The sequence below is a fragment of the Brienomyrus brachyistius genome, chromosome 5, assembly GCF_023856365.1.
Source record: "Brienomyrus brachyistius isolate T26 chromosome 5, BBRACH_0.4, whole genome shotgun sequence".
NCBI lineage: Eukaryota > Metazoa > Chordata > Actinopteri > Osteoglossiformes > Mormyridae > Brienomyrus > Brienomyrus brachyistius.
Genome location: NC_064537.1, coordinates 1,323,435 through 1,350,000, shown reverse-complemented (window position 1 = coordinate 1,350,000; position 26,566 = coordinate 1,323,435). Strand labels below are relative to the sequence as shown.

The 26,566-nt window shown below is 50.3% G+C and overlaps 1 protein-coding gene across 1 annotated transcript in view; it reads right to left on the bottom strand.

Moving 5' to 3' along the window:
• Nucleotides 1-14,218, bottom strand: part of LOC125741765 (phospholipid phosphatase 3-like) — a 25,268-nt gene extending 11,050 nt beyond the window's left edge. Inside the window, exon 1 of the mRNA XM_049013076.1 lies at nt 13,455-14,218. Within this exon, the coding sequence (XP_048869033.1) occupies nt 13,455-13,602 (148 nt within the window). The 5' untranslated portion in view covers nt 13,603-14,218. The remainder of the gene's footprint in view (nt 1-13,454) is intronic.
• Between the last annotated feature and the right edge of the window lie 12,348 nt (nt 14,219-26,566).

The following is a 26,566-nucleotide window of genomic DNA, read 5'->3' as shown; positions in this document are numbered from 1 at the left end:
ACAGAATCTTCTTATCATTGTTTATATGCGCCTCAGCTCTTTGCTGTAATCATGCTCAAGTGGAGAGCTCCTGTTTGGCGTCCTGCACTTACAGAAGAGCCTTCACTTATCAAAGGTGACGTCTCCTTTCACACAGATGTAAATACCAGCCGCATGAGTCTCATCCAAGTAGCAAGGCTGGAGGCAAGAGGGGTTATTTCCAACATTCATGCTTGGTCTCCCTGGTACTTTCTGCTTTGCATGACTTATCCTCCTGACATGCATGGGTCACAACTTCAAAACGCACTCCTGAGATAACATGACTGAGATGGAACACGATATGAACAGCCTGTAAACATTGTTTATATGCGCCTCAGCTCTTTGCTGTAATCATGCTCAAGTGGAGAGCTCCTGTTTGGCGTCCTGCACTTACAGAAGAGCCTTCACTTATCAAAGGTGACGTCTCCTTTCACACAGATGTAAATACCAGCCGCATGAGTCTCATCCAAGTAGCAAGGCTGGAGGCAAGAGGGGTTATTTCCAACATTCATGCTTGGTCTCCCTGGTACTTTCTGCTTTGCATGACTTATCCTCCTGACATGCATGGGTCACAACTTCAAAACGCACTCCTGAGATAACATGACTGAGATGGAACACGATATGAACAGCCTGTAAACACAGCCAAGGTGCGGTGCTTTGCAACAAACTGCTTGCACATGGTTTAGCAACAAGGCAGGAAGAGGCTGGGAATCCTCACAGAACAATCTGGCAACTGACTGTGAACTGAGCCAAGTGAGTGTGAAAGGAAGAGCGACAGGGGATTACCCAGAACTCCTCTGGAAACCGACCGTGAACCATGGCGAGAAGGACGGAGAAGAAGTGGGTGAAGCGGTGAAGTTTTCCTGAGAACACACAGACCCACAAGCAGCTCTGGTACCAATTTACACTTTCAGAACCACAGGCCAAAATGAGCTCACTGTGAGCAAACAACAACCAAATTAAAGAGGCGCAAAAACAAAATCAGGCTTATAGCAGATGAAGGCTGGTTTGCTTGCTCTTGTTCTGATTTTTTCTAGGAATTCTTAACATTTGAATGTAAAAAGGGTGGGAAAAAGAGGGAAAACAAAAGGGAGTGAAGGAGAGGGAGGGAGAATCATGGACGGAGAGGAAAGGAGAGAGAAAATGCAATGAAAGCAAAGAAGAAGAGAGGGAAAGGAGTATGTAAAAGAAGGAGCAAAGGAATAAAGGGAGAAAGAAGGAGGGAGCTAGAAAGAGGGGGGATGTGGGAATAAACAAATGGAGAGCGGCTGAGTGCAGGACTTTCTCTGGAGAAGAAGCAGGAAGCCAGCAGTGGGAAGCTGGTTAAGAATTTGTGGGGTCAGGAGGTACAGCCCAGCGAGACGTGGTGCACTGCCAAAGACCCAGCGTACTGGCCGAGATCCGGAGCACTGCCGGAACCCCTGCACACTGCTGGAGACCGGGTACACTGCCGGGACCCCTGCGCACTGCTGGAGACCGGGTACACTGCCGGGACCCCTGCGCACTGCTGCAGACTGGGTACACTGCCGTAACCCCTGCGCACTGCTGGAGACCGGGTACACTGCCGGAACCCCTGCGCACTGCTGGAGACCGGGTACACTGCCGGAACCCCTGCGCACTGCTGGAGACCGGGTACACTGCCGGAACCCCTGCGCACTGCTGGAGACCGGGTACACTGCCGGAACCCCTGCGCACTGCTGGAGACCGGGTACACAGCCGGAACCCCTGCGCACTGCTGGAGACCGGGTACACTGCCGGAACCCCTGCGCACTGCTGGAGACCGGGTACACTGCCGGAACCCCTGCGCACTGCTGGAGACCGGGTACACTGCCGGAACCCCTGCGCACTGCTGGAGACCGGGTACACTGCCGGAACCCCTGCGCACTGCTGGAGACCGGGTACACTGCCGGAACCCCTGCGCACTGCTGGAGACCGGGTACACTGCCGGAACCCCTGCGCACTGCTGGAGACCGGGTACACAGCCGGAACCCCTGCGCACTGCTGGAGACCGGGTACACTGCCGGAACCCCTGCGCACTGCTGGAGACCGGGTACACTGCCGGAACCCCTGCGCACTGCTGGAGACCGGGTACACTGCCAGAGCCCCGGCACACTGCTGGATCCTCTGCACATTGCCAAAGACCCTGCGCACTGTCAGAACCCCTGCACACTGCTAGAGCCCTGCCGACCTACCGAAATCCCTGTGCTCAGCTTCAATGCATCTGCAGGTCCTTGAGCAAGGACCTTAACCAAAAGCTCCCTGGGTGCTGCAACAGGTGCCCCCCCCGTATAAACATCTCATGGGCTGGTACTTTGACATGTCTTATAAGTAGTGAGTAACCTTACAGAATCCATCGTTGTTTGTTAATTTTTATGCTACTAATTTTGAATATTGTTAACTTTAATTCTTGACCAGCAACATTATTATTATTATTATTAAAATTATTATTATTATACAAGTAAAGAAGTGAGAAATATATTGTTGAGAGAAAATAACGATGTTGATTCTCAGTGGTAATAAAATATGACTCACATTTTACTCCAAGTTTTGAAACCATACACTCAAGTGTGTTGCTAACTTTTTAGATATAGTTTATTATAATAATAATAATTATTATTATTATTGGGTGTGTAATGATGGTCTTATGCTGAATGTATAAGAGTAAAAAATTGGATTTTAGCTCAGAAGTGTAACAAAGTGACAGCAAAACATGCAACAACTTAAAATGTTCAAATAAAATATGAATTCAGAAAAAAGCTACTTAAATACAGTACTTTGTTACTTTACTCCAGGGAAATGTAAACGTCGCCTACTCAGCTACACGCACCACTGATGACGTTATGCTGGGAAAAAATTGGTGGAAACATAGGCTGGTTCCTCGTTGGCACCTGGTTCCAAACTGAACTGGTTCCTGAACCAGAACAGAACCAAATCTTAGTCCAAGGAAAAGCACTAAGTCACTACATCACATCTGAACCACCTGTTGGATTTGTACCTCAAACATACGCACGTACAGCATTTGTACAGCATGTTACATTTTCTGGCACTGCCCCTTCTGTTCATCCTGCAATTTTACGGCAAATAATATTTATCCCATCCACCCATTTTCCAAACCACTTATCTTACTGGGTCGCGGAGGGTCCGGAGCCTATCCCGGAAGTGATGGGCATGAGGCAGGGAACAGCCCAGGATGGGGGGCCAGCCCATCACAGGGCACACTCACACACCATTCACTCACACATGCACACCTACGGGCAATTTAACAACTCCAATTAGCCTCAGCATGTTTTTGGACTGTGGGGGGAAACCGGAGTACCCGGAGGAAACCCCACGACGACATGGGGAGAACATGCAAACTCCACACACATGTGACCCAGGCGGAGACTCGAACCTGGGTCAAATAATATTTATATGAAAAATAAATAAATCAAATCATTATAACGGTACATCACCAATCCATATTGTATGTAAAAATGTATCAAATATAAAACAAAACTCATTGACGCCTGAATGCTGTCTTTCTGGCTGCAAGGACCGCAAAGATATTATTAAGAGAGTTAAGTTTAATCGGCTAAGGGAAGGGCTTTAACGCATCAGGAGAAAAGAGGAACCACTAAAGGGTGAATAATGATGGTCCACCTGTGCAGATGAACTCTGTGAGAATCTTTGTGTCACAGAAAGTGGAAGAGAGAGTGTGGCCAGGCAACGGCATGACTGGTCTGACTGCTGGCCAGCGACAGGCAGCTTCTTTCACCCACTGCACCACCCTGCAATGATGCTCCGAAAGCCTGTCACTGTGGCCCTTTGGCAGCTCTGTGAGGGTACAACAAAGAGGCTCAATGCCAAGACCCTGCACTGGCCCCTCGGGGGGGGGGGGGGGGGGGGGGGGCAGAAAGGCTGGTCGAGGGAAGCGAGGAACCGAGTGGACAGGGCTTCTTGGATGGGGAGAGGATGGAGATCAGGCTGAGGCTGACAGGCAGGGTACCACAGCGGCAACATCCTGAAAGACCGAATAATAAAGCACGTTCATCATTACACTAATTCAGGTAAATTCAGGCCTCACTCAATGGGACAACAGTTTAGGATATATAGCTATTGCTAGATGAAAGATTCATATTATTTAAGACGCAGAACTTAGAACCTTTTACTACCCCTTCATCGAGAGTGTCCTCTGTTTTACCATCGCCTGCTGGTATCACTCCACTAACTTGCAGCACAGGACCCACCTACACAACACAGTGAACGTCTGCTCTAAGATCATCGGACTCCTGGTCAGAGCACTTTCATCCCTGTGTGAGCAGCAAACTCTAAGAGCAGCGTGTAGGATTCTGCAGGACTCCTCCCATGCTCTGTTCCCGGAGTCTGAGTGGCTGCCCTCAGGATGATGGTCCCCCTGTCCCGACTGCAGGACCCCTCCCATGCTCTGTTCCCGGAGTTTGAGTGGCTGCCCTCAGGACGATGGCTCTGCTGTCTCGACTGTAGGACCCCTCCCATGCTCTGTTCCCAGAGTTTGAGTGGCTGCCCTCAGGACGATGGCTCCGCTGTCCTGGCTGCAGGACCCCTCTCATGCTCTGTTCCCGGAGTCTGAGTGGCTGCCCTCAGGATGATGGTCCCGCTGTCCCGACTGCAGGACTCCTCCCATGCTCTGTTCCCAGAGTTTGAGTGGCTGCCCTCAGGACGATGGCTCCGCTGTCCTGGCTGCAGGACCCCTCCCATGCTCTGTTCCCGGAGTCTGAGTGGCTGCCCTCAGGATGATGGTCCCGCTGTCCCGACTGCAGGACCCCTCCCATGCTCTGTTCCCGGAGTCTGAGTGGCTGCCCTCAGGATGATGGTCCCGCTGTCCCGACTGCAGGACCCCTCCCATGCTCTGTTCCCGGAGTCTGAGTGGCTGCCCTCAGGATGATGGTCCCCCTGTCCCGACTGCAGGACCCCTCTCATGCTCTGTTCCCAGAGTCTGAGTGGCTGCCCTCAGGACGACGGCTCTGCTGTCCCGAATGTAGGACCCCTCCCATGCTCTGTTCCCAGAGTTTGAGTGGCTACCCTCAGGACGACGGCTCTGCTGTTCCGACTGCAGGACCCCTCCCATGCTCTGTTCCCGAAGTTTGAGTGGCTGCCCTCAGGATGATGGTCCCCCTGTCCCGACTGCAGGACCCCTCTCATGCTCTGTTCCCAGAGTTTGAGTGGCTACCCTCAGGACGACGGCTCTGCTGTTCCGACTGCAGGACCCCTCCCATGCTCTGTTCCCAGAGTTTGAGTGGCTGCCCTCAGGACGATGGCTCCGCTGTCCTGGCTGCAGGACCCCTCCCATGCTCTGTTCCCGAAGTTTGAGTAGCTGCCCTCAGGACGACGGCTCTGCTGTCCCGAATGTAGGACCCCTCCCATGCTCTGTTCCCAGAGTTTGAGTGGCTACCCTCAGGACGACGGCTCTGCTGTTCCGACTGCAGGACCCCTCCCATGCTCTGTTCCCGAAGTTTGAGTGGCTGCCCTCAGGATGATGGTCCCCCTGTCCCGACTGCAGGACCCCTCTCATGCTCTGTTCCCAGAGTTTGAGTGGCTACCCTCAGGACGACGGCTCTGCTGTTCCGACTGCAGGACCCCTCCCATGCTCTGTTCCCAGAGTTTGAGTGGCTGCCCTCAGGACGATGGCTCCGCTGTCCTGGCTGCAGGACCCCTCCCATGCTCTGTTCCCGAAGTTTGAGTAGCTGCCCTCAGGACGACGGCTCTGCTGTCCCGAATGTAGGACCCCTCCCATGCTCTGTTCCCGGAGTCTGAGTGGCTACCCTCAGGATGACGGTCCCGCTGTCCCGACTGCAGGACCCCTCCCATGCTCTGTTCCCAGAGTTTGAGTGGCTGCCCTCAGGATGATGGTACCCCTGTACCGAATGTAGGACCCCTCCCATGCTCTGTTCCCGAAGTTTGAGTGGCTGCCCTCAGGATGATGGTCCCCCTGTCCCGACTGCAGGACCCCTCTCATGCTCTGTTCCCAGAGTTTGAGTGGCTACCATCAGGACGACGGCTCTGCTGTTCCGACTGCAGGACCACTCCCATGCTCTGTTCCCAGAGTCTGAGTGGCTGCCCTCAGGATGACGGTCCCGCTGTCCCGACTGCAGGACCCCTCCCATGCTCTGTTCCCGAAGTTTGAGTAGCTGCCCTCAGGATGACGGTCCCGCTGTCCTGGCGGCAGGACCCCTCCCATGCTCTGTTCCCGGAGTCTGAGTGGCTGCCCTCAGGATGATGGTCCCCCTGTCCCGACTGCAGGACCCCTCCCATGCTCTGTTCCCAGAGTCTGAGTGGCTGCCCTCAGGACGACGGCTCTGCTGTCCCGAATGTAGGACCCCTCCCATGCTCTGTTCCCGGAGTCTGAGTGGCTGCCCTCAGGATGACGGTCCCGCTGTCCCGACTGCAGGACCCCTCCCATGCTCTGTTCCCAGAGTCTGAGTGGCTGCCCTCAGGATGATGGTCCCGCTGTCCTGGCGGCAGGACCCCTCCCATGCTCTGTTCCCGGAGTCTGAGTGGCTGCCCTCAGGATGATGGTCCCCCTGTCCCGACTGCAGGACCCCTCCCATGCTCTGTTCCCGAAGTTTGAGTAGCTGCCCTCAGGATGATGGTCCCCCTGTCCCGACTGCAGGACCCCTCTCATGCTCTGTTCCCAGAGTCTGAGTGGCTGCCCTCAGGATGACGGTCCCGCTGTCCCGACTGCAGGACCCCTCCCATGCTCTGTTCCCGAAGTTTGAGTGGCTGCCCTCAGGACGACGGCTCTGCTGTCCCGAATGTAGGACCCCTCCCATGCTCTGTTCCCGGAGTCTGAGTGGCTGCCCTCAGGATGACGGTCCCGCTGTCCCGACTGCAGGACCCCTCCCATGCTCTGTTCCCAGAGTCTGAGTGGCTGCCCTCAGGATGATGGTCCCGCTGTCCTGGCGGCAGGACCCCTCCCATGCTCTGTTCCCGGAGTCTGAGTGGCTGCCCTCAGGATGATGGTCCCCCTGTCCCGACTGCAGGACCCCTCCCATGCTCTGTTCCCGAAGTTTGAGTAGCTGCCCTCAGGATGATGGTCCCCCTGTCCCGACTGCAGGACCCCTCTCATGCTCTGTTCCCAGAGTCTGAGTGGCTGCCCTCAGGATGACGGTCCCGCTGTCCCGACTGCAGGACCCCTCCCATGCTCTGTTCCCGAAGTTTGAGTGGCTGCCCTCAGGACGACGGCTCTGCTGACCCGGCTGCAGTGACCCCCCCTCTGCCCATACTCACTAACAATCCCTCCCTTTTGCATATTTATTCAGTTCTCATCCACCTGATTGACTGCAATTTTGCACAGTATCTTCTAAACACTGTAAACATTGTTGCACTTTAGGTCATTGTGTCCTTTGTTCAGCTGCCCTGTGTGCCTTTCATTGCCCCTCCTGGACAAATAAAGGTTTTTTAATTGAATTGAAGTCAATTAAAGTGCAAACGCAGGCATAAAAACACAAATGGGGGATTCATTATGCAATAGAGAAGACAGGCAGATGAAAGACAAAACAGTCAGAATAACAGGGCAGCTCACTGGGAGAGCAGGTAAGTGCAAAGCAGCCCGTCCAATAAGGTGATCCATTGAAATCCAAAACGAAAGTCCATAGTAAAATTCAATCTGAAAAATCCACACAGGAATAATGCCCAGAGAATTCAGAAACGCTAGGAAGAATGTGAGCGAGCGGTTGTGCTTTGTCAACAACAACTAAAATAAACTGGGCTGCTGCGAGTCACAACCTACACAACAAATGCACAGCAGGGTTCTGATACTGTTCTGCTGCTCTGGTGATACACGTGAGTCACGGGAGAGGAAGACAGTCCCTCACAGGATACTTCTGTGGTGGCGTCAGCAGCTACGACGTATTTCTAAAGAGGAGATACTGTGGATAAACCAGGTGAAAGATGTCATGGTGAGGCGCTACTTTGGCCACTTAACGAAGCCAACGACACACTGGCGCAGTGCCGTCTGATCTAAAAGGGGCGGCCATCCTACTGCAGCAGCAGTGACAAACCCGGACCTGTAACGAGCAGTGAGGCAGTCAGAGAAAAAGCCTGGCAGTAAACCGTGCTGTCGGCGTGTGACTGGTGCTACACTCTACGATAAAAAGAATTATTATTGTATAATTTATTTATTTAAATTAGGTTCCAGTTTGCAGTGCATTCAGTTTGTCATCTTTTTCATGTTCTGTTTAAGATGAGTATATTTAAAGGGAATCCTAAGGAAATATTAAGCATAAACGGCACTTCAAAGTCAAGAAATTAAAAATTATGATTTATGAATTGGGGCGGCATGGTGGTGCAGTGGTTAGCACTGTTGCCTCACACCTCTGGGACCCGGGTTTGAATCTCCGCCTGGGTCACATGTATGTGGAGTTTGCATGTTCTCCCCATGTCGTCGTGGGGTTTCCTCCGGGTACTCCGGTTTCCCCCCACAGTCCAAAGACATGCTGAGGCTAATTGGACTTGCTAAATTGCCGGTAGGAATGCATGTGAGAGTGAATGGTGTGTGAGTGTGCCCTGTGATGGCCCCCTATCCTGGGTTGTTCCCAGCCTCATGCCCATTGCTTCTGGGATAGGCTCTGGACCCCCTGCGACCCAATAGGGTAAGCGGTTTGGAAAATGGATGGATTTATGAATTATATAATGAAATTTATCGACATTGGCTGATAAAAAAAAAATAATTGTGATAAAATATTTTACCATACTGTCCAGCCCAACATCTGAGGCCCTGAGATCTCTGCTGTTCTGTTGCAAACTCCATAATCCTTATTCAAGATCTGGACCACATCCCAAAGCCCTGGCCAGGACATGAGGCCTTGCAATATAGAGGATAGAAGTTTCCACACTAACGCATGCATACACAGAGGCCAGAGGCTCCCACAGAAACACGTACATACACAGAAGCCAGAAGTTCCCAAGATAACGCATGCCTATGCAGAGCCCGAAGGCTCCTGGAGAAATGCGTACATACACAGAAGCTGGAGGCTCCTGCAGAAACACATACGTACGCAGAGGCCGGGGGCTCCCATACATCGGAAGCACATGGCACTTTCTCAGCGACTGTCAGTGGTCCCTCTCCTCACAGCCCTACTGTTATCCAGGAGTAAGGTGGCGATTAGACAACAAGCTCTGCTCCGCGCATACAAGCATTTACAACTCCAGCTCCAGGAGTTGGGACTGGGCCTGGGAGACAGAGGGAGACAGCAGGAAACAGCGGGAGACAGCAGGAGACAGTGGGAGGCAGCAGGAGACAGTAGGAGACAGCAGGAGACAGTAGAAGACAGCAGGAGACAGTAGAAGACAACGGGAGACAACGGGAGACAGCAGGAGACAGTGGGAGACAGCAGAAGACAACGGGAGACAGTGGGAGACAGCAGGAGACAACGGGAGACAGCGGGAGACAGCAGGAGACAGTGGGAGGCAGCAGGAGACAGTGGGAGACAGCAGGAGACAGCAGAAGACAACGGGAGACAGCAGAAGACAACGGGAGACAGCAGGAGACAGTGGGAGACAGCAGAAGACAACGGGAGACAGCAGGAGACAGTGGGAGACAGCAGAAGACAACGGGAGACAGCAGGAGACAGTGGGAGACAGCAGAAGACAACGGGAGACAGTAGGAGACATCGGGAGACAGCGGGATACAGTGGGAGACAGTAGGAGACAGCGGGAGACAGCGGGAGACAGCGGGAGCCGCCAGCCTGGCCTGCCAAAGTGCTCCAAGCTCTCGCCTTAGGATTCGGTCATGGTCACGACCTCAGATCCACTAATTTGAGGTTACGGTCATGGTTTTCTCAGGTTGACCCTTGAGGGGATGGGTGTTGGGCTAAAAGACAGCAGTGGGCTGCATATGGCCATTGGGCTGCTTCTTCCTTTAATGGAACGGGCCACATCATGTGACATCATCGCGGTCCCTCGAAAGGCGTCGACATCCCACAGCACACAAAAACAAAAGAATGACATGGTGCCTTAAAAGAGTCCCCACTCAGGGCTCCCACGCGCACAGTGAACAGATGCAAGCTGAAAGAAGCTTCTGGAAAGTCTTCCTTGAGGACCTAGGGTGGGGCCATCTTTCCCAGAGATGCCAGGCACTGATGTCAGCCTAGCCACCAAGCAGGTCGGCACCCCAGGCCCCTCGAGCTTGGCAAAGGGAATAATTACAGCCGGGGAGCTGAGCCCACATACATTTTTAATTAGGCTGCATTATGACATCACCAACCCGCTGGAGCATTACATCATCCCCACTTGTAAGTGTGTCTGTGCTTGAATCGTGGGGCTGACCATCATGGGGACTCCACACTGCTAGATGCTGGCTTGGCACATGAATTACTGCCTGGTTTATCACTCCGATTCTACCGATCAAATCCCTGCTCTAGGTTCGGTTGTTTTCTGCATCTCTTAGAAGCCCAACTTTGTTAACCTGACAAAGCATAACTTCCCAGCCAATGTCAACTACCATCTTCACACACTGCAGGTCACATGGTGCCGTACAGAATGGCAGCAGCCAATGGGAGGAAGGCAAGATAACACCGGTAACCTGGCAACTGCAGTCACCTGTCAGATCAGTAATGTGCTATGGAAAGGGCAGCCAAAAAACCCTGGCCAATTTCTCCCCCCACCACCAGTAACAGCATTTTCATAACAAAGTGCCTGTTTATTCCAATCACTTTTTGGACAGCTAAGATAAACGTTATTAACTTCAAATACATATATTCTCAGGTCTGTATTATTTTGATGCTTTTGATTGGGCGTTCACACTGTCACTCGAGCAGAGGGCCACTCCCTCCCTGCATCTTACACAACTCTGCTTCTTGTGTTTGGCTTTTACGGTGTTGTTACTCCTTCACTGCCTGTTATAATGTCCCAGCTGTGACTATGAGTGTGAGCGCCCCCCCTCAGACTCCGCAGCTGGAACACAGGCGGCCTTCGCCTCCATGCCACAGAAGGTGGGAAGTTCTAACACCAAACGGCAGGAGAACACTAGCACTGATCCTGCAACTATATAAAGCAGTCACATCACCGGGGCCCAAACCTCATGTCAAGCTGGAACAATGAAGGATTATACATAAAGCAGAGAGGAGAAAAGCACATAAAGCTGCTCCCCAGGTACAGTGGGTGCTGTGTGACTCAGCAGAACAGCCCACTGTGCCTGTGATCAGTAGGTTTCTGGTTCAAATCCTATCCTTGGCAGAACAGTTCCATCTTGACACCCCAAAATGCTGCAGGGGGACTGGATAAATGGCTGACACTGATCCCTCTCATCTCTTTATGTGTGTAAGCCTAAAAAAGACAGCGCATGATGGGATATGTGGAAAAAAAACATTCCAATGTACTTATGCAAATAGAGATTCACTTCATAATACAGCAAAGCTTAACTGTAAACCAGTGTAGAGTAACATAGCTGCTTGAGGTTTGGTTTCATTTTAATGCTCAAAGTTATATTCCTTTTCAGGGTGGCCCCCCTCCCCTCTATGACGTGTGATCAGACTGGCAGGACAGGAGCTCTCCGGCTCTCTGGGCACGGCCCGTTGGGTCTGCGTTCACTCGCGCTGAGGACCATGTCAGCTGAGCAAGGCGGGCGGAGCCCATCCCTGCCGCTGTGGTGTGAGATGCACTCTCCGGCTCTCTGGGCACGGCCCGTTGGATCTGCGTTCACTCGTGTTGAGGGCCATGTCAGCTGAGCAAGGCGGGGGGGGGGGGGAGTGGCTGCACTCCTCTCATGTCAAAGTGCAAAAGACCATGCTGTCACAGTCAGTGACGTCAAACCTGTCCACCTGTAACATACACACCAGTTTAAATTCTCTCCCTAAAAATGTATCTTAAATTGCAACGCAAAGCATGTTTAAGTATTTTAAATGTAGAACACCCCGCAACCCTGTTTGCCTTAAATCACCCAGGCACTGGACTTTCAGGGAAACACAAAGTTCTGCTCTCATTTTCAAAGGCTAATGGAACTACATCATGTTATTTCATCGGCAGATTGTTGTTCATACGCAAATACAATCAGATTCAATGGGGGAAAACATGGAGGGCAAAGTGCAGTTCAATTTGTAAACAGCTGGATATGGGGGTATTTATACGCGTCGCAAATCCCCCTGACTCTCCTTTCCTTGAGAACCACAGTCGTCTTGGAAACCAAATAAATTCCTTGGAACACTGCGAGGCAGCTGGTGCGCATTAATTCACAACATGCAGCCAGCCTGTGTGAACTGTGGACAGTCCTTTGAAATACCCCCTCCCCCCATGTAACGTGCTTAAGTGAACAAACATTAAAGTGGAATTCAAATTGTGCAACTCCACTGGGAGAGACAAACTGCAAATAAGTTATGGCTTGGATCTTTGGGGAATTACTACCTCAGCTATGATCCTGAGATATGACATTTGTGAATTAAATTACGAACATATATCCATCCAGACATACACTGATCCATCCATTTTCTGAAAACACTTATTCTATTCAGGGTTGCGGATGTCCAGAGGCAGGGAATAATCCAGGATGGGGCAGCAACCCATGGCAGGGCACACTCACACACCTACAGGCAATTTGGGAACTCCAATCAACCTCAGCATGTATTTGGACTGTGGGGGGAAACCGGGGTATCTAGAGAAAACCCCACAACGACATGGGGAGAACATGCAAACTCCGCACACATGTGACCCAGGCGGAGACTCGAACCCGGGTCCCAGAAGTGTGAGGCAACAGTGCTAACCACTGCACCACCATGCCACCCTAGATTACTCACATTACCAATATTGTTGGATGCTGCCATTTTTTTACTGTGCACGTTTATTTTTCCCAGTGCAGAGTTTCACATGTTTTAACCAAAGCCGGTTATAATAATGTGCTCGGTATATAATATGACATCTTTAATGTGGCATCAGAACTGCTCTTCATTAAAGGCATACAATGAAACTAGAGACCATCTATAATGTCATCCTACCATTAAGTTAAGGTGGTTATATGCAAATTCTTCTCTTCCAGAAACTGTACTCAGTTCATATGGAAAATGATTCACCTCCTTCAACTACAAGACAACTGTATGGACACATGCTCTAAAGGGGCTGCTCTATTTGAGTAGCAGCCAGATAATTCCCGTGTTTCACGTGGATTAATCCGTGAAGACAGTGAGTTTTTCAAAGACACATCAACAGTTAAGCTATGTCCTGCCTTCTTTATGAGAATAACCCGTATCTCTGGTAATTGCTTTATTTGGGTAACTATTAGAAAGGTTTGGTGAATAGTTGGGGTAATTATTCATTTCTGGTTTTGGGGTGTAAGTGAAACAACAACTTGGAATATATGCTAATTTATCAGGCATCCATTGACATTCATATCCTCCATTTGTCCAGTAGACATGTTTTTATTTTGTATTTAAAGTCGGGTATGTTTGTGATCTGATAGATATTCGGTACTTTTAGAGAGTGTTATTTACCTACGAGCAGGCAGATGACATCCAGTCCCACCAGCATCCCTCGCTTTGGGAGAGTTCCTCCAGCGAACAGCGATTCCTTCCCCTCGGCGTCCCGGGGCAGGTTCTCGGGGGAGGTCAGGCTGTATTTCTCATGCATGGCTCCCAGCATTCGGAAGAGAAACGGCGGATCGCTTGAATAAAGGCAGCTCCCTTTCGTGGCGGTGGAGGTGTGGTGATGCGGAGGTCGGGGCGCAGAGTCCTCACTGGCAGGTCCCCGGCGCTCCTTCCCCGGACATGTCGCTCTCACGCCCCGTAAAGCACTTTAACACTCTCTGCACCCATGTGCCGCTTTCCCTTCACAAACAGGCAGGCGCTTCTCGGGCTCACACGCTGCCTTCTTTTCAATCCCACCCCTCGGGTCTCATTAAATTCAATCTTCCGCTTCATTGTGGCGCCGCAGTATATATGCACCAAGACGTTGGAGTGAACCGGAAAACCTGTTGTTGCTTTACAGTGGCGAGTGCGGTGCTGCTGCTTCACATGTGTGTTAATTTATAGAGGCGACAGCACAGAAACATGACAAGGCTTCTCCAGCTAATGGGGATCCTTCACAGAACTTCGGCCAACATCATGCAAAGATCTTCTCAAAGTTGGCAGAGAGCGTTCTCACTTAATGGAACGTTATTTCCATCTTTTACATTTTAACAAAGATCCTGCTAATGTCAACATAAGAATATTATTACCTGGACATCAATTTAACTAAATTAAAATTGAATAACATTGTTATATAATAAAACATTTTGCTAAAGCGCTGTATGCTTCGTGTATCTGCGCGAACGCGTCGTCAGGCGTTGAATCCGTTACGTTTGGCCCGTAAAACGGCAGCATGACTGGCGGCTCCATCGCACCTTTAATTCAAGTCAATGATATTCTAGTAGTAACGGTAGAACATTAAGGCGATATCAAAGGAACCGGACACTTTCAGCGTTTTCATACCTTAATCGTAACGTTCGGTAAACGTTCGTAAAAGGAAAAGCTATTAGCGGGGGAGACTGAAACTACATTTTTATTATTATTATTTGAATTTGTACTTTAGAAAATGGGGGGTGGGGGGGATTTCCAGATAGCGTGCTTTATTTACTAATGCATTAATATAGAATAAGAACAATAACACAATGCAGATTTTTGCAAGAAAATAGGTAGACGTATATGTGTATATAAATGTGAGTTAATCCTTCTACTGGAGTCTGTGATCTTTGTCATACACGCTGCAGAATGGGCACTTTTAAATAGTATAAATCTTCCGTATGGAAATAACTTAGAGTAAATAGCGCCCCCTGCTGGAATTTAATCACTAAACTAAACGAAGTTATTCTGTTACAGACGTTTTGGTTTCTCAGCATAGTCAAAGCAGTAGCCCTAATAACATACCACAATATTTTCACTACACTCTTAATAATAATGTTAATTAATAACACACTTTAACAACATACTACTTCCTCAAACGTTATACACCTGGGTCTAGTCGTCGCCTGGGTCACATGTGTGTGGAGTTTGCATGTTCTCCCCATGTCGTCGTGGGGTTTCCTCCGTGTACTCTGGTTTCCCCCCCCATTCCAAAAATTTAGTTGCTAAATTGCCCATAGGTGTGTATGTGTGAGTGACTGGTGTGTGAGTGTGCCCTGCGATGGGCTGGCCCCCCATCCAGGGTTGTTCCCTGCCTCATGCCCATTGCTTCTGGGATAGGCTCCGGACCCCCCGCGACCCAGTAGGATAAGCGGTTTGGAAAATGGATGGATGGATGGATGAAATAACCAAAACTACTATCAAACGCACGATGTGGAGACTGCAGGGGCCTGCATCAGGGACCCGGGTTTGTAACTTAGCCAGATAAACTTGTGTATCCGCACATTTCCTGCCAGTCTCACACATTAGGAATGATTCTCCCTCACTTTGTTTTTTCATGCATCAATGTTTAATTTTCGCCCAAAAAAAATATAATAATAATTTAAGTGTTTTAGCGCATTTCTCGATCATGGAACAGGAGTCATCTACAGGAGAGTCATCTACAGGGGAGTCATCTACAGGAGAGTCATCTACAGGAGAGTCATCTACCAAACTTTAAAACATTTCTCCCGCCTAATTCTTTCTAGTCAGTGACGAGTGTTTGCTGTTGAATATAAGACCATGCTTGGTTGACTGATAACCTTATTTTTAGTGTTTGTAGAAGTTCAATGGAAATTATTATTTTGTTGTTCAAAGGGCCACAACAATTCTCCAAAAAATGTAGCCAATCCCCCAGCAAGCTGGTACAACACCCTGGTCAGGTCATCTGAACTTTATCTTTGTTCAATTACATTTACTGGAAAAGCTTCAGTGGGCTGTTCTGCTGAGTCACACAGCACCCACTGTACCTGGGGAGCAGCTTTATGTGCTTTTCTCCTCTCTGCTTTATGTATAATCCTTCGTTGTTCCAGCTTGACATGAGGTTTGGGCCCCGGTGATGTGACTGCTTTATATAGTTGCAGGATCAGTGCTAGTGTTCTCCTGCCGTTTGGTGTTAGAACTTCCCACCTTCTGTGGCATGGAGGCTTCAGCTTTCCCCTCACCAGCCCTCCCCCAGCTAGTGAGCAGAGTCAGGAGATCGTAGTTAGCTGGTTAGCAAAACATGATGCTTCATCCATCCATCCATTGTCCAAACCGCTTATCCTACTGGGTCGCGGGGGGTCCGGAGCCTATCCCGGAAGCAATGGGCACGAGGCAGGGAACAACCCAGGATGGGGGGCCAGCCCATCGCAGGGCACATTCACACACCAGTCACTCACACATGCATACCTACGGGCAATTTAGCAACTCCAATTAGCCTCAGCATGTTTTTGGACTGTGGGGGGAAACCGGAGTACCCGGAGGAAACCCCACGACGACATGGGGAGAACATGCAAACTCCACACACATGTGACCCAGGTCCCAGAGGTGCAAGGCAACAGTGCTAACCACTGCACCACCATGCCGCCCCACATGATGCTTCAGTAAATTAATATTTAGTGCACTGACTGTTTGTAGCCAGCAGGGGGCACGCAAAGCCGTGTTCGAGTAATGTAACTATCGCCCGTGGTGAATCAATCTCAGATAACTATTACTAAACATCTAGTAGCATCAGATTTTTTAAATAGAACAGTGACTTTTTAGTTTGTTATTTTGGTATAATATTAACAATGAAAACTTATCTTTTGATTAACCTGTTCTGGTTTTTCAAAATTTTATCATCAGTTCTTTTACGGTCACCTGTATGTTTATGGTGGAATGAGCAGATGAGTATGAATTTCATTAATTTAAAGGAGGCAGCAGCTGTATGGCACCCAGACTCGCAATCTTTTACAGGTCTGCTGAACGTTAACCAAAACAGAAGTTACAAGAATGTTTAAGCGTTATATGCTGTAATCAACGTACATGCACTGTGTCTGAGTGTAGTTTCTGAATGTGGGAAAAGGTGAATTTGTCAGCATGAAGTGCTACATTAAGTAAAGGTTGAATTCTTGTAAGTAATTTCATTATTTTATTTTTCATTAAAAATATCACAAATCACAACATGTGCCAGAGATTAGTAGCTACAGCACACTTTGTGTTAAACGGTGCATGTGGTAAAGTGATTAATACACTGGTTTAACTTGAGTCAGCACTAATTGTGTTGTTCCTAGATTCAAATGTGCATGTGTTAAAAAACCACGTTTGTGTTGTTTTTTGAACACGTTTGTTTTTAGAGTGCACGATCTATGTGTCATGCCCGGCTCGTCCGCTCCTCGTGTGTGCCACGCCCCCTGCCTTCCCACGTGTATTTCCCTGATTGTACCCCGCTGTATCTGATTACTTTGATTAGTCTTGTCTGGTTTTAAGTCCTGGTCTTACCTGTCCTGGTCTTACCTAGCATTGTCTGTCATTGATGTAAGTCGGCGTTACATGTCTCCTGCTCCCTGTTGTTGGATTAAACTCTCGTTAATCCCCGTATTCTGCCTGCCTGCATCCTGCTTACCCGCTTTCCCGCACGATCGCCGCTTACCTTCGCGACCGGTCGTGACACTATGATTATAACATTTTAATGCCCTTATATGGCTTTATTGGTAGCTCAGTCAGTCGAAATGTGGCCACACATCCGGTGTGCAAATAACTAAATGATGCAAGGTTACTTACGACATTATAGGAATAACTGAAACATGGATGAGTGACAATGATGGTTGTTCCATATACGTTGTTCAATAGAAACCAGATAGGCGAGAAGGGAGGTGGTATTGCAGCATATGCAAAAGAAAATTTGCAGGCAAGGGAGCTCACTGATAAAAATAAAAGTACAGAAGCTGTATGGATAAAATCAGATGCTAAAAACTCAAATGGACTAATTGAGCACCTAATGTAGCTGCAGAGGGAAGCAGAATGTTATATGATGATATCAGGATTATGAGCAATAAAAATGATGCGGTGGTTATGGGTGATTTTAATGTGTCTGGGATAGTGGGCCATAGCCTCAGGCTCTTCTATAAATGAACTTGAGATGCTGGCACAGGGGATAAGCCATTCTTGATCTTGTGTTCTCTAACAAACAGGATCGGATTGGAAAATTACAGGTTTTAGGTCCACTTGACAGTAGTGATCATAACATGGTTAAAATGGAGGTTAATTTTAGTGGCCGAAGAGCAAAGTCCAAAACAAAAGTATGCAATGTTAGGAAGGCTAACTTTAATAGTATGAGACTGAAACTAGAAACTGTAAACTGGATGAGTTAAATAGCAAAACGGTATCTTACCTATAATTTTAAAATTAGATGAGGGATATTCTTAGCGAACCTTTAATATTCCAGAAATCGTTATCTGCAGATGACACCAAGGTGGGTGGTGTAGCAGATACTGATCTAGCAGTGGAGAGGCTACAATGGGATTTGAATTTAATTAGCAACTGGGCTGAAATTTAAAATGCATTACATAAGGTAATTCAGGCAGGGAGCAGAAATATAAAGTACAGATATTTTATGGGTTCCACTGAAATAAAGGTAGCTGATTATGAGATAGACCTCAGTGTGTATGTTGACGCTTCCATGTCCCACTCTTGCCAGCATGGGGAAGCAATAAAAAAGGCCAATAGGATATTGGGTTACATCTCTAGGTGTGTGGAGTTTAAGTCAAGGGAGGTGATGCTACGATTATATAATTCCTTGGTAAGATCCCACTTACAATATTGTGTGCAGGTTTGGTCACCATACCTTAAGAAGGACATTGCTGCCTTGGAAAGGGTGCAACGTAGGGCTACGAGAATAATTCCTGGTCTTAGAGGAATGTCTTATGAGGAGAGGTTAGCTGAGCTGAATCTGTTTAGCCTCAAGCTAAGGAGACTAAGGGGGAACATGATCCAGGTATATAAGATTCTAACAGGCTGGATGCTGTTCAGCCAAATGACTATTTCAATATTAGTTTAAATACTACAACTCGTGGCCATAACTGGAAATTAGCAGGAAAACATTTTTAAATGAATTTGAGGAAGCACTTCTTTACACAGCGTGTAGTTAGAATATGGAATATTCTTCCTGCTAGTGTAGCGCAAGCTAAAACCCTGGGTTCCTTTAAATCAGAGCTAGATAAGATTTTACCAACTCTGAGATATTAGTTAAGTTCTCCCCAAAGAAGCTTGTTGGGCCGAATGGCCTCCTTTCGTTTGCAAATTTCTTATGTAAGGTGGCCAGTAGGTGGCAGAGACATTGAGAGATGAGTCGTCTCCATGGATGGTGGTACCCTCTGCTTCCTGGGATGGACCAGCTCCCAGGTGCATTTTTTTTCTGAGCCCATTGACTATGAGGCCTGGCTCTTGCTTCTGGTCTGGTGTTTGCGGGGCTGTGCCTCTCTGTGTGCAACCAGAGTCGGTGTTCGCGGGGCTGTGCCTCTCTGTCTGCAACCAGAGTCGGTGTTTGCGGGGCTGTGTCTCTCTGTCTGCAACCAGAGTCGGTGTTTGCGGGGCTGTGTCTCTTTGTGTGCAACCAGAGTCGGTGTTTGCGGGGCTGTGCCTCTCTTTCTGCAACCAGAGTCGGTGTTTGCGGGGCTGTGCCTCTCTTTCTGCAACCAGAGTCGGTGTTTGCGGGGCTGTGCCTCTCTGTCTGCAACCAGAGTCGGTGTTTGCGGGGCTGTGCCTCTCTGTCTGCAACCAGAGTCGGTGTTTGCGGGGCTGTGCCTCTCTGTCTGCAACCAGAGTCGGTGTTTGCGGGGCTGTGTCTCTCTGTCTGCAACCAGAGTCGGTGTTTGCGGGGCTGTGTCTCTCTGTCTGCAACCAGAGTCGGTGTTTGCGAGGCTGTGCCTCTCTTTCTGCAACCAGAGTCGGTGTTTGCGGGGCTGTGCCTCTCTTTCTGCAACCAGAGTCGGTGTTTGCGGGGCTGTGCCTCTCTGTCTGCAACCAGAGTCGGTGTTTGCGGGGCTGTGCCTCTCTGTCTGCAACCAGAGTCGGTGTTTGCGGGGCTGTGCCTCTCTGTCTGCAACCAGAGTCGGTGTTTGCGAGGCTGTGCCTCTCTTTCTGCAACCAGAGTCGGTGTTTGCGGGGCTGTGCCTCTCTTTCTGCAACCAGAGTCGGTGTTTGCGGGGCTGTGTCTCTTTGTGTGCAACCAGAGTCGGTGTTTGCGGGGCTGTGCCTCTCTGTCTGCAACCAGAGTCAGTGTTTGCGGGGCTGTGTCTCTCTGTCTGCAACCAGAGTCGGTGCTTGCGGGGCTGTGTCTCTCTGTCTGCAACCAGAGTCGGTGTTTGCGGGGCTGTGCCTCTATTTCTGCAACCAGAGTCGGTGTTTGCGGGGCTGTGCCTCTATTTCTGCAACCAGAGTCGGTGTTTGCGGGGCTGTGTCTCTCTGTCTGCAACCAGAGTCGGTGTTTGCGGGGCTGTGTCTCTTTGTGTGCAACCAGAGTCGGTGTTTGCGGGGCTGTGTCTCTCTGTCTGCAACCAGAGTCGGTGTTTGCTGGGCTGTGTCTCTTTGTGTGCAACCAGAGTCGGTGTTTGCGAGGCTGTGCCTCTCTGTCTGCAACCAGAGTCGGTGTTTGCGAGGCTGTGCCTCTCTGTCTGCAACCAGAGTCGGTGTTTGCGGGGCTGTGCCTCTCTGTCTGCAACCAGAGTCGGTGTTTGCGGGGCTGTGCCTCTCTTTCTGCAACCAGAGTCGGTGTTTGCGGGGCTGTGCCTCTCTGTCTGCAACCAGAGTCGGTGTTTGCGCGGCTGTGCCTCTCTTTCTGCAACCAGAGTCGGTGTTTGCGGGGCTGTGCGTCTCTGTCTGCAACCAGAGTCGGTGTTCGCGGGGCTGTGTCTCTCTGTCTGCAACCAGCGTCGGTGTTTGCGGGGCTGTGCCTCTCTTTCTGCAACCAGAGTCGGTGTTTGCGGGGCTGTGCCTCTCTGTCTGCAACCAGAGTCGGTGTTTGCGGGGCTGTGTCTCTTTGTGTGCAACCAGAGTCGGTGTTTGCGGGGCTGTGCCTCTCTTTCTGCAACCAGAGTCGGTGTTTGCGGGGCTGTGTCTCTTTGTGTGCAACCAGAGTCGGTGTTTGCGGGGCTGTGCCTCTCTTTCTGCAACCAGAGTCGGTGTTTGCGGGGCTGTGCCTCTCTTTCTGCAACCAGAGTCGGTGTTTGCGGGGCTGTGCCTCTCTGTCTGCAACCAGAGTCGGTGTTTGCGGGGCTGTGCCTCTCTGTCTGCAACCAGAGTCGGTGTTTGCGGGGCTGTGCCTCTCTGTCTGCAACCAGAGTCGGTGTTTGCGGGGCTGTGTCTCTCTGTCTGCAACCAGAGTCGGTGTTTGCGGGGCTGTGTCTCTCTGTCTGCAACCAGAGTCGGTGTTTGCGAGGCTGTGCCTCTCTTTCTGCAACCAGAGTCGGTGTTTGCGGGGCTGTGCCTCTCTTTCTGCAACCAGAGTCGGTGTTTGCGGGGCTGTGCCTCTCTGTCTGCAACCAGAGTCGGTGTTTGCGGGGCTGTGCCTCTCTGTCTGCAACCAGAGTCGGTGTTTGCGGGGCTGTGCCTCTCTGTCTGCAACCAGAGTCGGTGTTTGCGAGGCTGTGCCTCTCTTTCTGCAACCAGAGTCGGTGTTTGCGGGGCTGTGCCTCTCTTTCTGCAACCAGAGTCGGTGTTTGCGGGGCTGTGTCTCTTTGTGTGCAACCAGAGTCGGTGTTTGCGGGGCTGTGCCTCTCTGTCTGCAACCAGAGTCAGTGTTTGCGGGGCTGTGTCTCTCTGTCTGCAACCAGAGTCGGTGCTTGCGGGGCTGTGTCTCTCTGTCTGCAACCAGAGTCGGTGTTTGCGGGGCTGTGCCTCTATTTCTGCAACCAGAGTCGGTGTTTGCGGGGCTGTGCCTCTATTTCTGCAACCAGAGTCGGTGTTTGCGGGGCTGTGTCTCTCTGTCTGCAACCAGAGTCGGTGTTTGCGGGGCTGTGTCTCTTTGTGTGCAACCAGAGTCGGTGTTTGCGGGGCTGTGTCTCTCTGTCTGCAACCAGAGTCGGTGTTTGCTGGGCTGTGTCTCTTTGTGTGCAACCAGAGTCGGTGTTTGCGAGGCTGTGCCTCTCTGTCTGCAACCAGAGTCGGTGTTTGCGAGGCTGTGCCTCTCTGTCTGCAACCAGAGTCGGTGTTTGCGGGGCTGTGCCTCTCTGTCTGCAACCAGAGTCGGTGTTTGCGGGGCTGTGCCTCTCTTTCTGCAACCAGAGTCGGTGTTTGCGGGGCTGTGCCTCTCTGTCTGCAACCAGAGTCGGTGTTTGCGCGGCTGTGCCTCTCTTTCTGCAACCAGAGTCGGTGTTTGCGGGGCTGTGCGTCTCTGTCTGCAACCAGAGTCGGTGTTCGCGGGGCTGTGTCTCTCTGTCTGCAACCAGCGTCGGTGTTTGCGGGGCTGTGCCTCTCTTTCTGCAACCATAGTCGGTGTTTGCGGGGCTGTGTCTCTTTGTGTGCAACCAGAGTCGGTGTTTGCGGGGCTGTGTCTCTCTGTCTGCAACCAGAGTCGGTGTTCGTGGGGCTGTGTCTCTCTGTCTGCAACCAGAGTCGGTGTTTGCGGGGCTGTGCCTCTCTTTCTGCAACCAGAGTCGGTGTTTGCGGGGCTGTGCCTCTCTTTCTGCAACCAGAGTCGGTGTTTGCGGGGCTGTGTCTCTTTGTGTGCAACCATAGTCGGTGTTTGCGGGGCTGTGCCTCTCTGTCTGCAACCAGAGTCAGTGTTTGCGGGGCTGTGTCTCTCTGTCTGCAACCAGAGTCGGTGTTTGCGGGGCTGTGCCTCTCTGTCTGCAACCAGAGTCAGTGTTTGCGGGGCTGTGCCTCTCTGTCTGCAACCAGAGTCGGTGTTTGCGGGGCTGTGCCTCTCTTTCTGCAACCAGAGTCGGTGTTTGCGGGGCTGTGCCTCTCTGTCTGCAACCAGAGTCGGTGTTTGCGGGGCTGTGCCTCTCTTTCTGCAACCAGAGTCGGTGTTTGCGGGGCTGTGCCTCTCTGTCTGCAACCAGAGTCGGTGTTTGCGGGGCTGTGTCTCTTTGTGTGCAACCAGAGTCGGTGTTTGCGGGGCTGTGCCTCTCTGTCTGCAACCAGAGTCGGTGTTTGCGGGGCTGTGTCTCTTTTTGTGCAACCAGAGTCGGTGTTTGCGGGGCTGTGTCTCTCTGTCTGCAACCAGAGTCGGTGTTTGCGGGGCTGTGCCTCTCTGTCTGCAACCAGAGTCAGTGTTTGCGGGGCTGTGCCTCTCTGTCTGCAACCAGAGTCAGTGTTTGCGGGGCTGTGTCTCTTTGTGTGCAACCAGAGTCGGTGTTTGCGGGGCTGTGCCTCTCTGTCTGCAACCAGAGTCAGTGTTTGCTGGGCTGTGCCTCTCTTTCTGCAACCAGAGTCAGTGTTTGCGGGGCTGTGTCTCTTTGTGTGCAACCAGAGTCGGTGTTTGCGGGGCTGTGTCTCTTTGTGTGCAACCAGAGTCGGTGTTTGCGGGGCTGTGCCTCTCTTTCTGCAACCAGAGTCGGTGTTTGCGGGGCTGTGCCTCTCTGTCTGCAACCAGAGTCGGTGTTTGCGGGGCTGTGCCTCTCTGTCTGCAACCAGAGTCAGTGTTTGCGGGGCTGTGCCTCTCTTTCTGCAACCAGAGTCAGTGTTTGCGGGGCTGTGTCTCTTTGTGTGCAACCAGAGTCGGTGTTTGCGGGGCTGTGTCTCTTTGTGTGCAACCAGAGTCGGTGTTTGCGGGGCTGTGCCTCTCTTTCTGCAACCAGAGTCGGTGTTTGCGGGGCTGTGCCTCTCTGTCTGCAACCAGAGTCGGTGTTTGCGGGGCTGTGCCTCTCTTTCTGCAACCAGAGTCGGTGTTTGCGGGGCTGTGCCTCTCTGTCTGCAACCAGAGTCGGTGTTTGCGGGGCTGTGTCTCTTTGTGTGCAACCAGAGTCGGTGTTTGCGGGGCTGTGCCTCTCTGTCTGCAACCAGAGTCGGTGTTTGCGGGGCTGTGTCTCTTTGTGTGCAACCAGAGTCGGTGTTTGCGGGGCTGTGTCTCTCTGTCTGCAACCAGAGTCGGTGTTTGCGGGGCTGTGCCTCTCTGTCTGCAACCAGAGTCAGTGTTTGCGGGGCTGTGCCTCTCTGTCTGCAACCAGAGTCAGTGTTTGCGGGGCTGTGTCTCTTTGTGTGCAACCAGAGTCGGTGTTTACGGGGCTGTGCCTCTCTGTCTTTATAGGTGGATTCATTGTTGATTTCTGCTCTCTGGATTCACAGCTTTGGACAGCCAGAGTTGTGCAGCTGTGATGTTGTTTGCTGGAGTTTTGTCTATTAGGTTTGCGGTGAAAGAAAGAAAGAAAGAAAGAAAGAAAAAAGAAAGAAAGAAAGAAAGAAAGAAAGAAAGAAAGAAATAAACAAAGAAAGAAAGAAACCAAAACTCCCAAGTAGGAAGAAAAAAAACCTGGGGTCCAAGGTGAACTGGCTGGTAGGTAGGGGGTGGGCTGGGTGGGAGATTATATTTATATATATATATATCCATCCATCCATTGTCCAAACCACTTACCCTACTGGGTTGCGGGGGGTCCGGAGCCTATCCCGGAAGCAATGGGCACGAGGCAGGGAACAACGCAGGATGGGGGGCCAGCCCATCGCCGGGCACACTCACACACCGTTCACTCACACGCCCTCCTATGGGCAATTCAGCAAGTCCAATTAGCCTCAGCATGTTTTTTGGGCTGTGGGGGGAAACTGGAGTACCCGGAGCAAACCCCACGACGACATGGGGAGAACATGCAAACTCCACACACATGTGACCCAGGCGGAGACTCGAACCCGGGTCCCAGAGGTATATATACCTGGATCATGTCCCTCCTTAGTCTCCTTTACTCAAGGCTAACCACTGCACCACCATGCCGCCCTTATATATATATATATATATATATATATATATATATATATATATATATATATATATATATATATATATATATATATATATATATATATATATATATATATATATATATATATATATATATATAAATAAAAAAAATTCCCCACTCGCCCTCCTGTGGGCGGTCTTTGTCCTTCAAGCTCGGGTCCTCTACCAGAGGCCTGGGAGCTTGAGGGTCCTGCGCAGTATCTTAGCTGTTCCTAGGATTGCGCTCTTCTGGACAGAGATCTCAGATGTCATTCCTGGAATCTGTTGGAGCCACTCTCCCAGTTTGGGCGTTACTGCCCCGAGTGTTCCAATTACCACTGGGACCACTGTTACCTTCACCTTCCACATCTTTTCTAGCTCTTCTCTCAGTCCTTGGTATTTCTCGAGCTTCTCATGTTCCTTCTTCCTGATGTTACCATCGCTTGGGATTGCTACGTCTATCACTACGGCCTTCTTCCTCTGCTTGTCCACCACTACTATGTCCGGTTGGTTAGCCATTACCAGTTTGTCAGTCTGTATCTGGAAGTCCCACAGGATCTTAGCCTTATCATTCTCAGCCACCTTTGGAGGTGTCTCCCATCTTGACCCTGGGACTTCCAGCCCATACTCCCCGCAGATGTTCCTGTACACTATGCCAGCCACTTGGTTATGGCGTTCCATGTACGCCTTGCCTGCTAGCATCTTGCACCCTGCTGTTATGTGCCATCTTCCTGATGTAATCATGGATCTTCGATGTTTCATCCTGGATAGTGGCTTTGACGCTCACTAGTCCTCTGCCTCCTTCTTTCCGCTTATATATATATATATATATATATATATATATATATATATGTGTACTGTGACGGGGTGGAAATACAGGGAGGAATGTAGTCCCTTTAACACTACGATCCCTGAAGTCAACGAAATTTTTCGGACGCACCTCGGGTGGAGCCCCCCCCTCACTCCCTACACAAGCTACACAAGAAGGACACTGCAGGTGGACTTTGCATGAAGGCTAAAGATGGCACTGTTTGGGAAAAAGAAGATGTTGGACGTCTCCCTGCCAGTGATCCCTCTGCATGCTTTTCCTTCAGTGAGACAGCAGGGCCTACAAAGCACGCCAAGGTATCATGCAAAGTTCCTATGATTATGCTTTTTCTTGTTCTTTATATAAAATCAATTCAGAATGACCTTTACTGTGTATATTTACCTTTATTCATTTATCTTCCTACAGAGTAGAATCACAAGCTGACTGCAGAGTTTTCTGTGTTTGATCGACATAGGGATGCTGATGACCATCAGGGATTGCACGGTCCATGAAGGCTGCAGAACAGACCCCAGCTGGACCCTTTCTCTCTGTGAGCTGATGGCAGTCATATCCATTTTGATCACGAAAGCGACGACAAGCCCAGTTGGTGCAGTGGTTGATGCCTGGTCTGAATTATTTCTGGTGCCGGCAATCAGGAATACAATGCCCCGTGACCGCTACCAAGCAATCATGAGATATTTGCGCTTTAATAACAAGGACACCCGTGCAGAACGAGCAAAAACTGACAGATTTGCAGCAATTTCAGACATCTGGCAACGTTTCATTCGTAACTGTATTTCAAGTTACAACCCAGGCCAGCATCTTACTGTCGACGAGCAGCTGTTTCCGACCAAGGTCTGTTGTCCTTTCTTGCAATACATCGCTACGAAGCCTGATAAATTTGGTATCAAGTTTTGGATTGCAGCTGATTTAGAGACCAAGTACATGTGCAACGCTAGTCCGTACTTAGGAAAAGATCCCAGTCGTCCC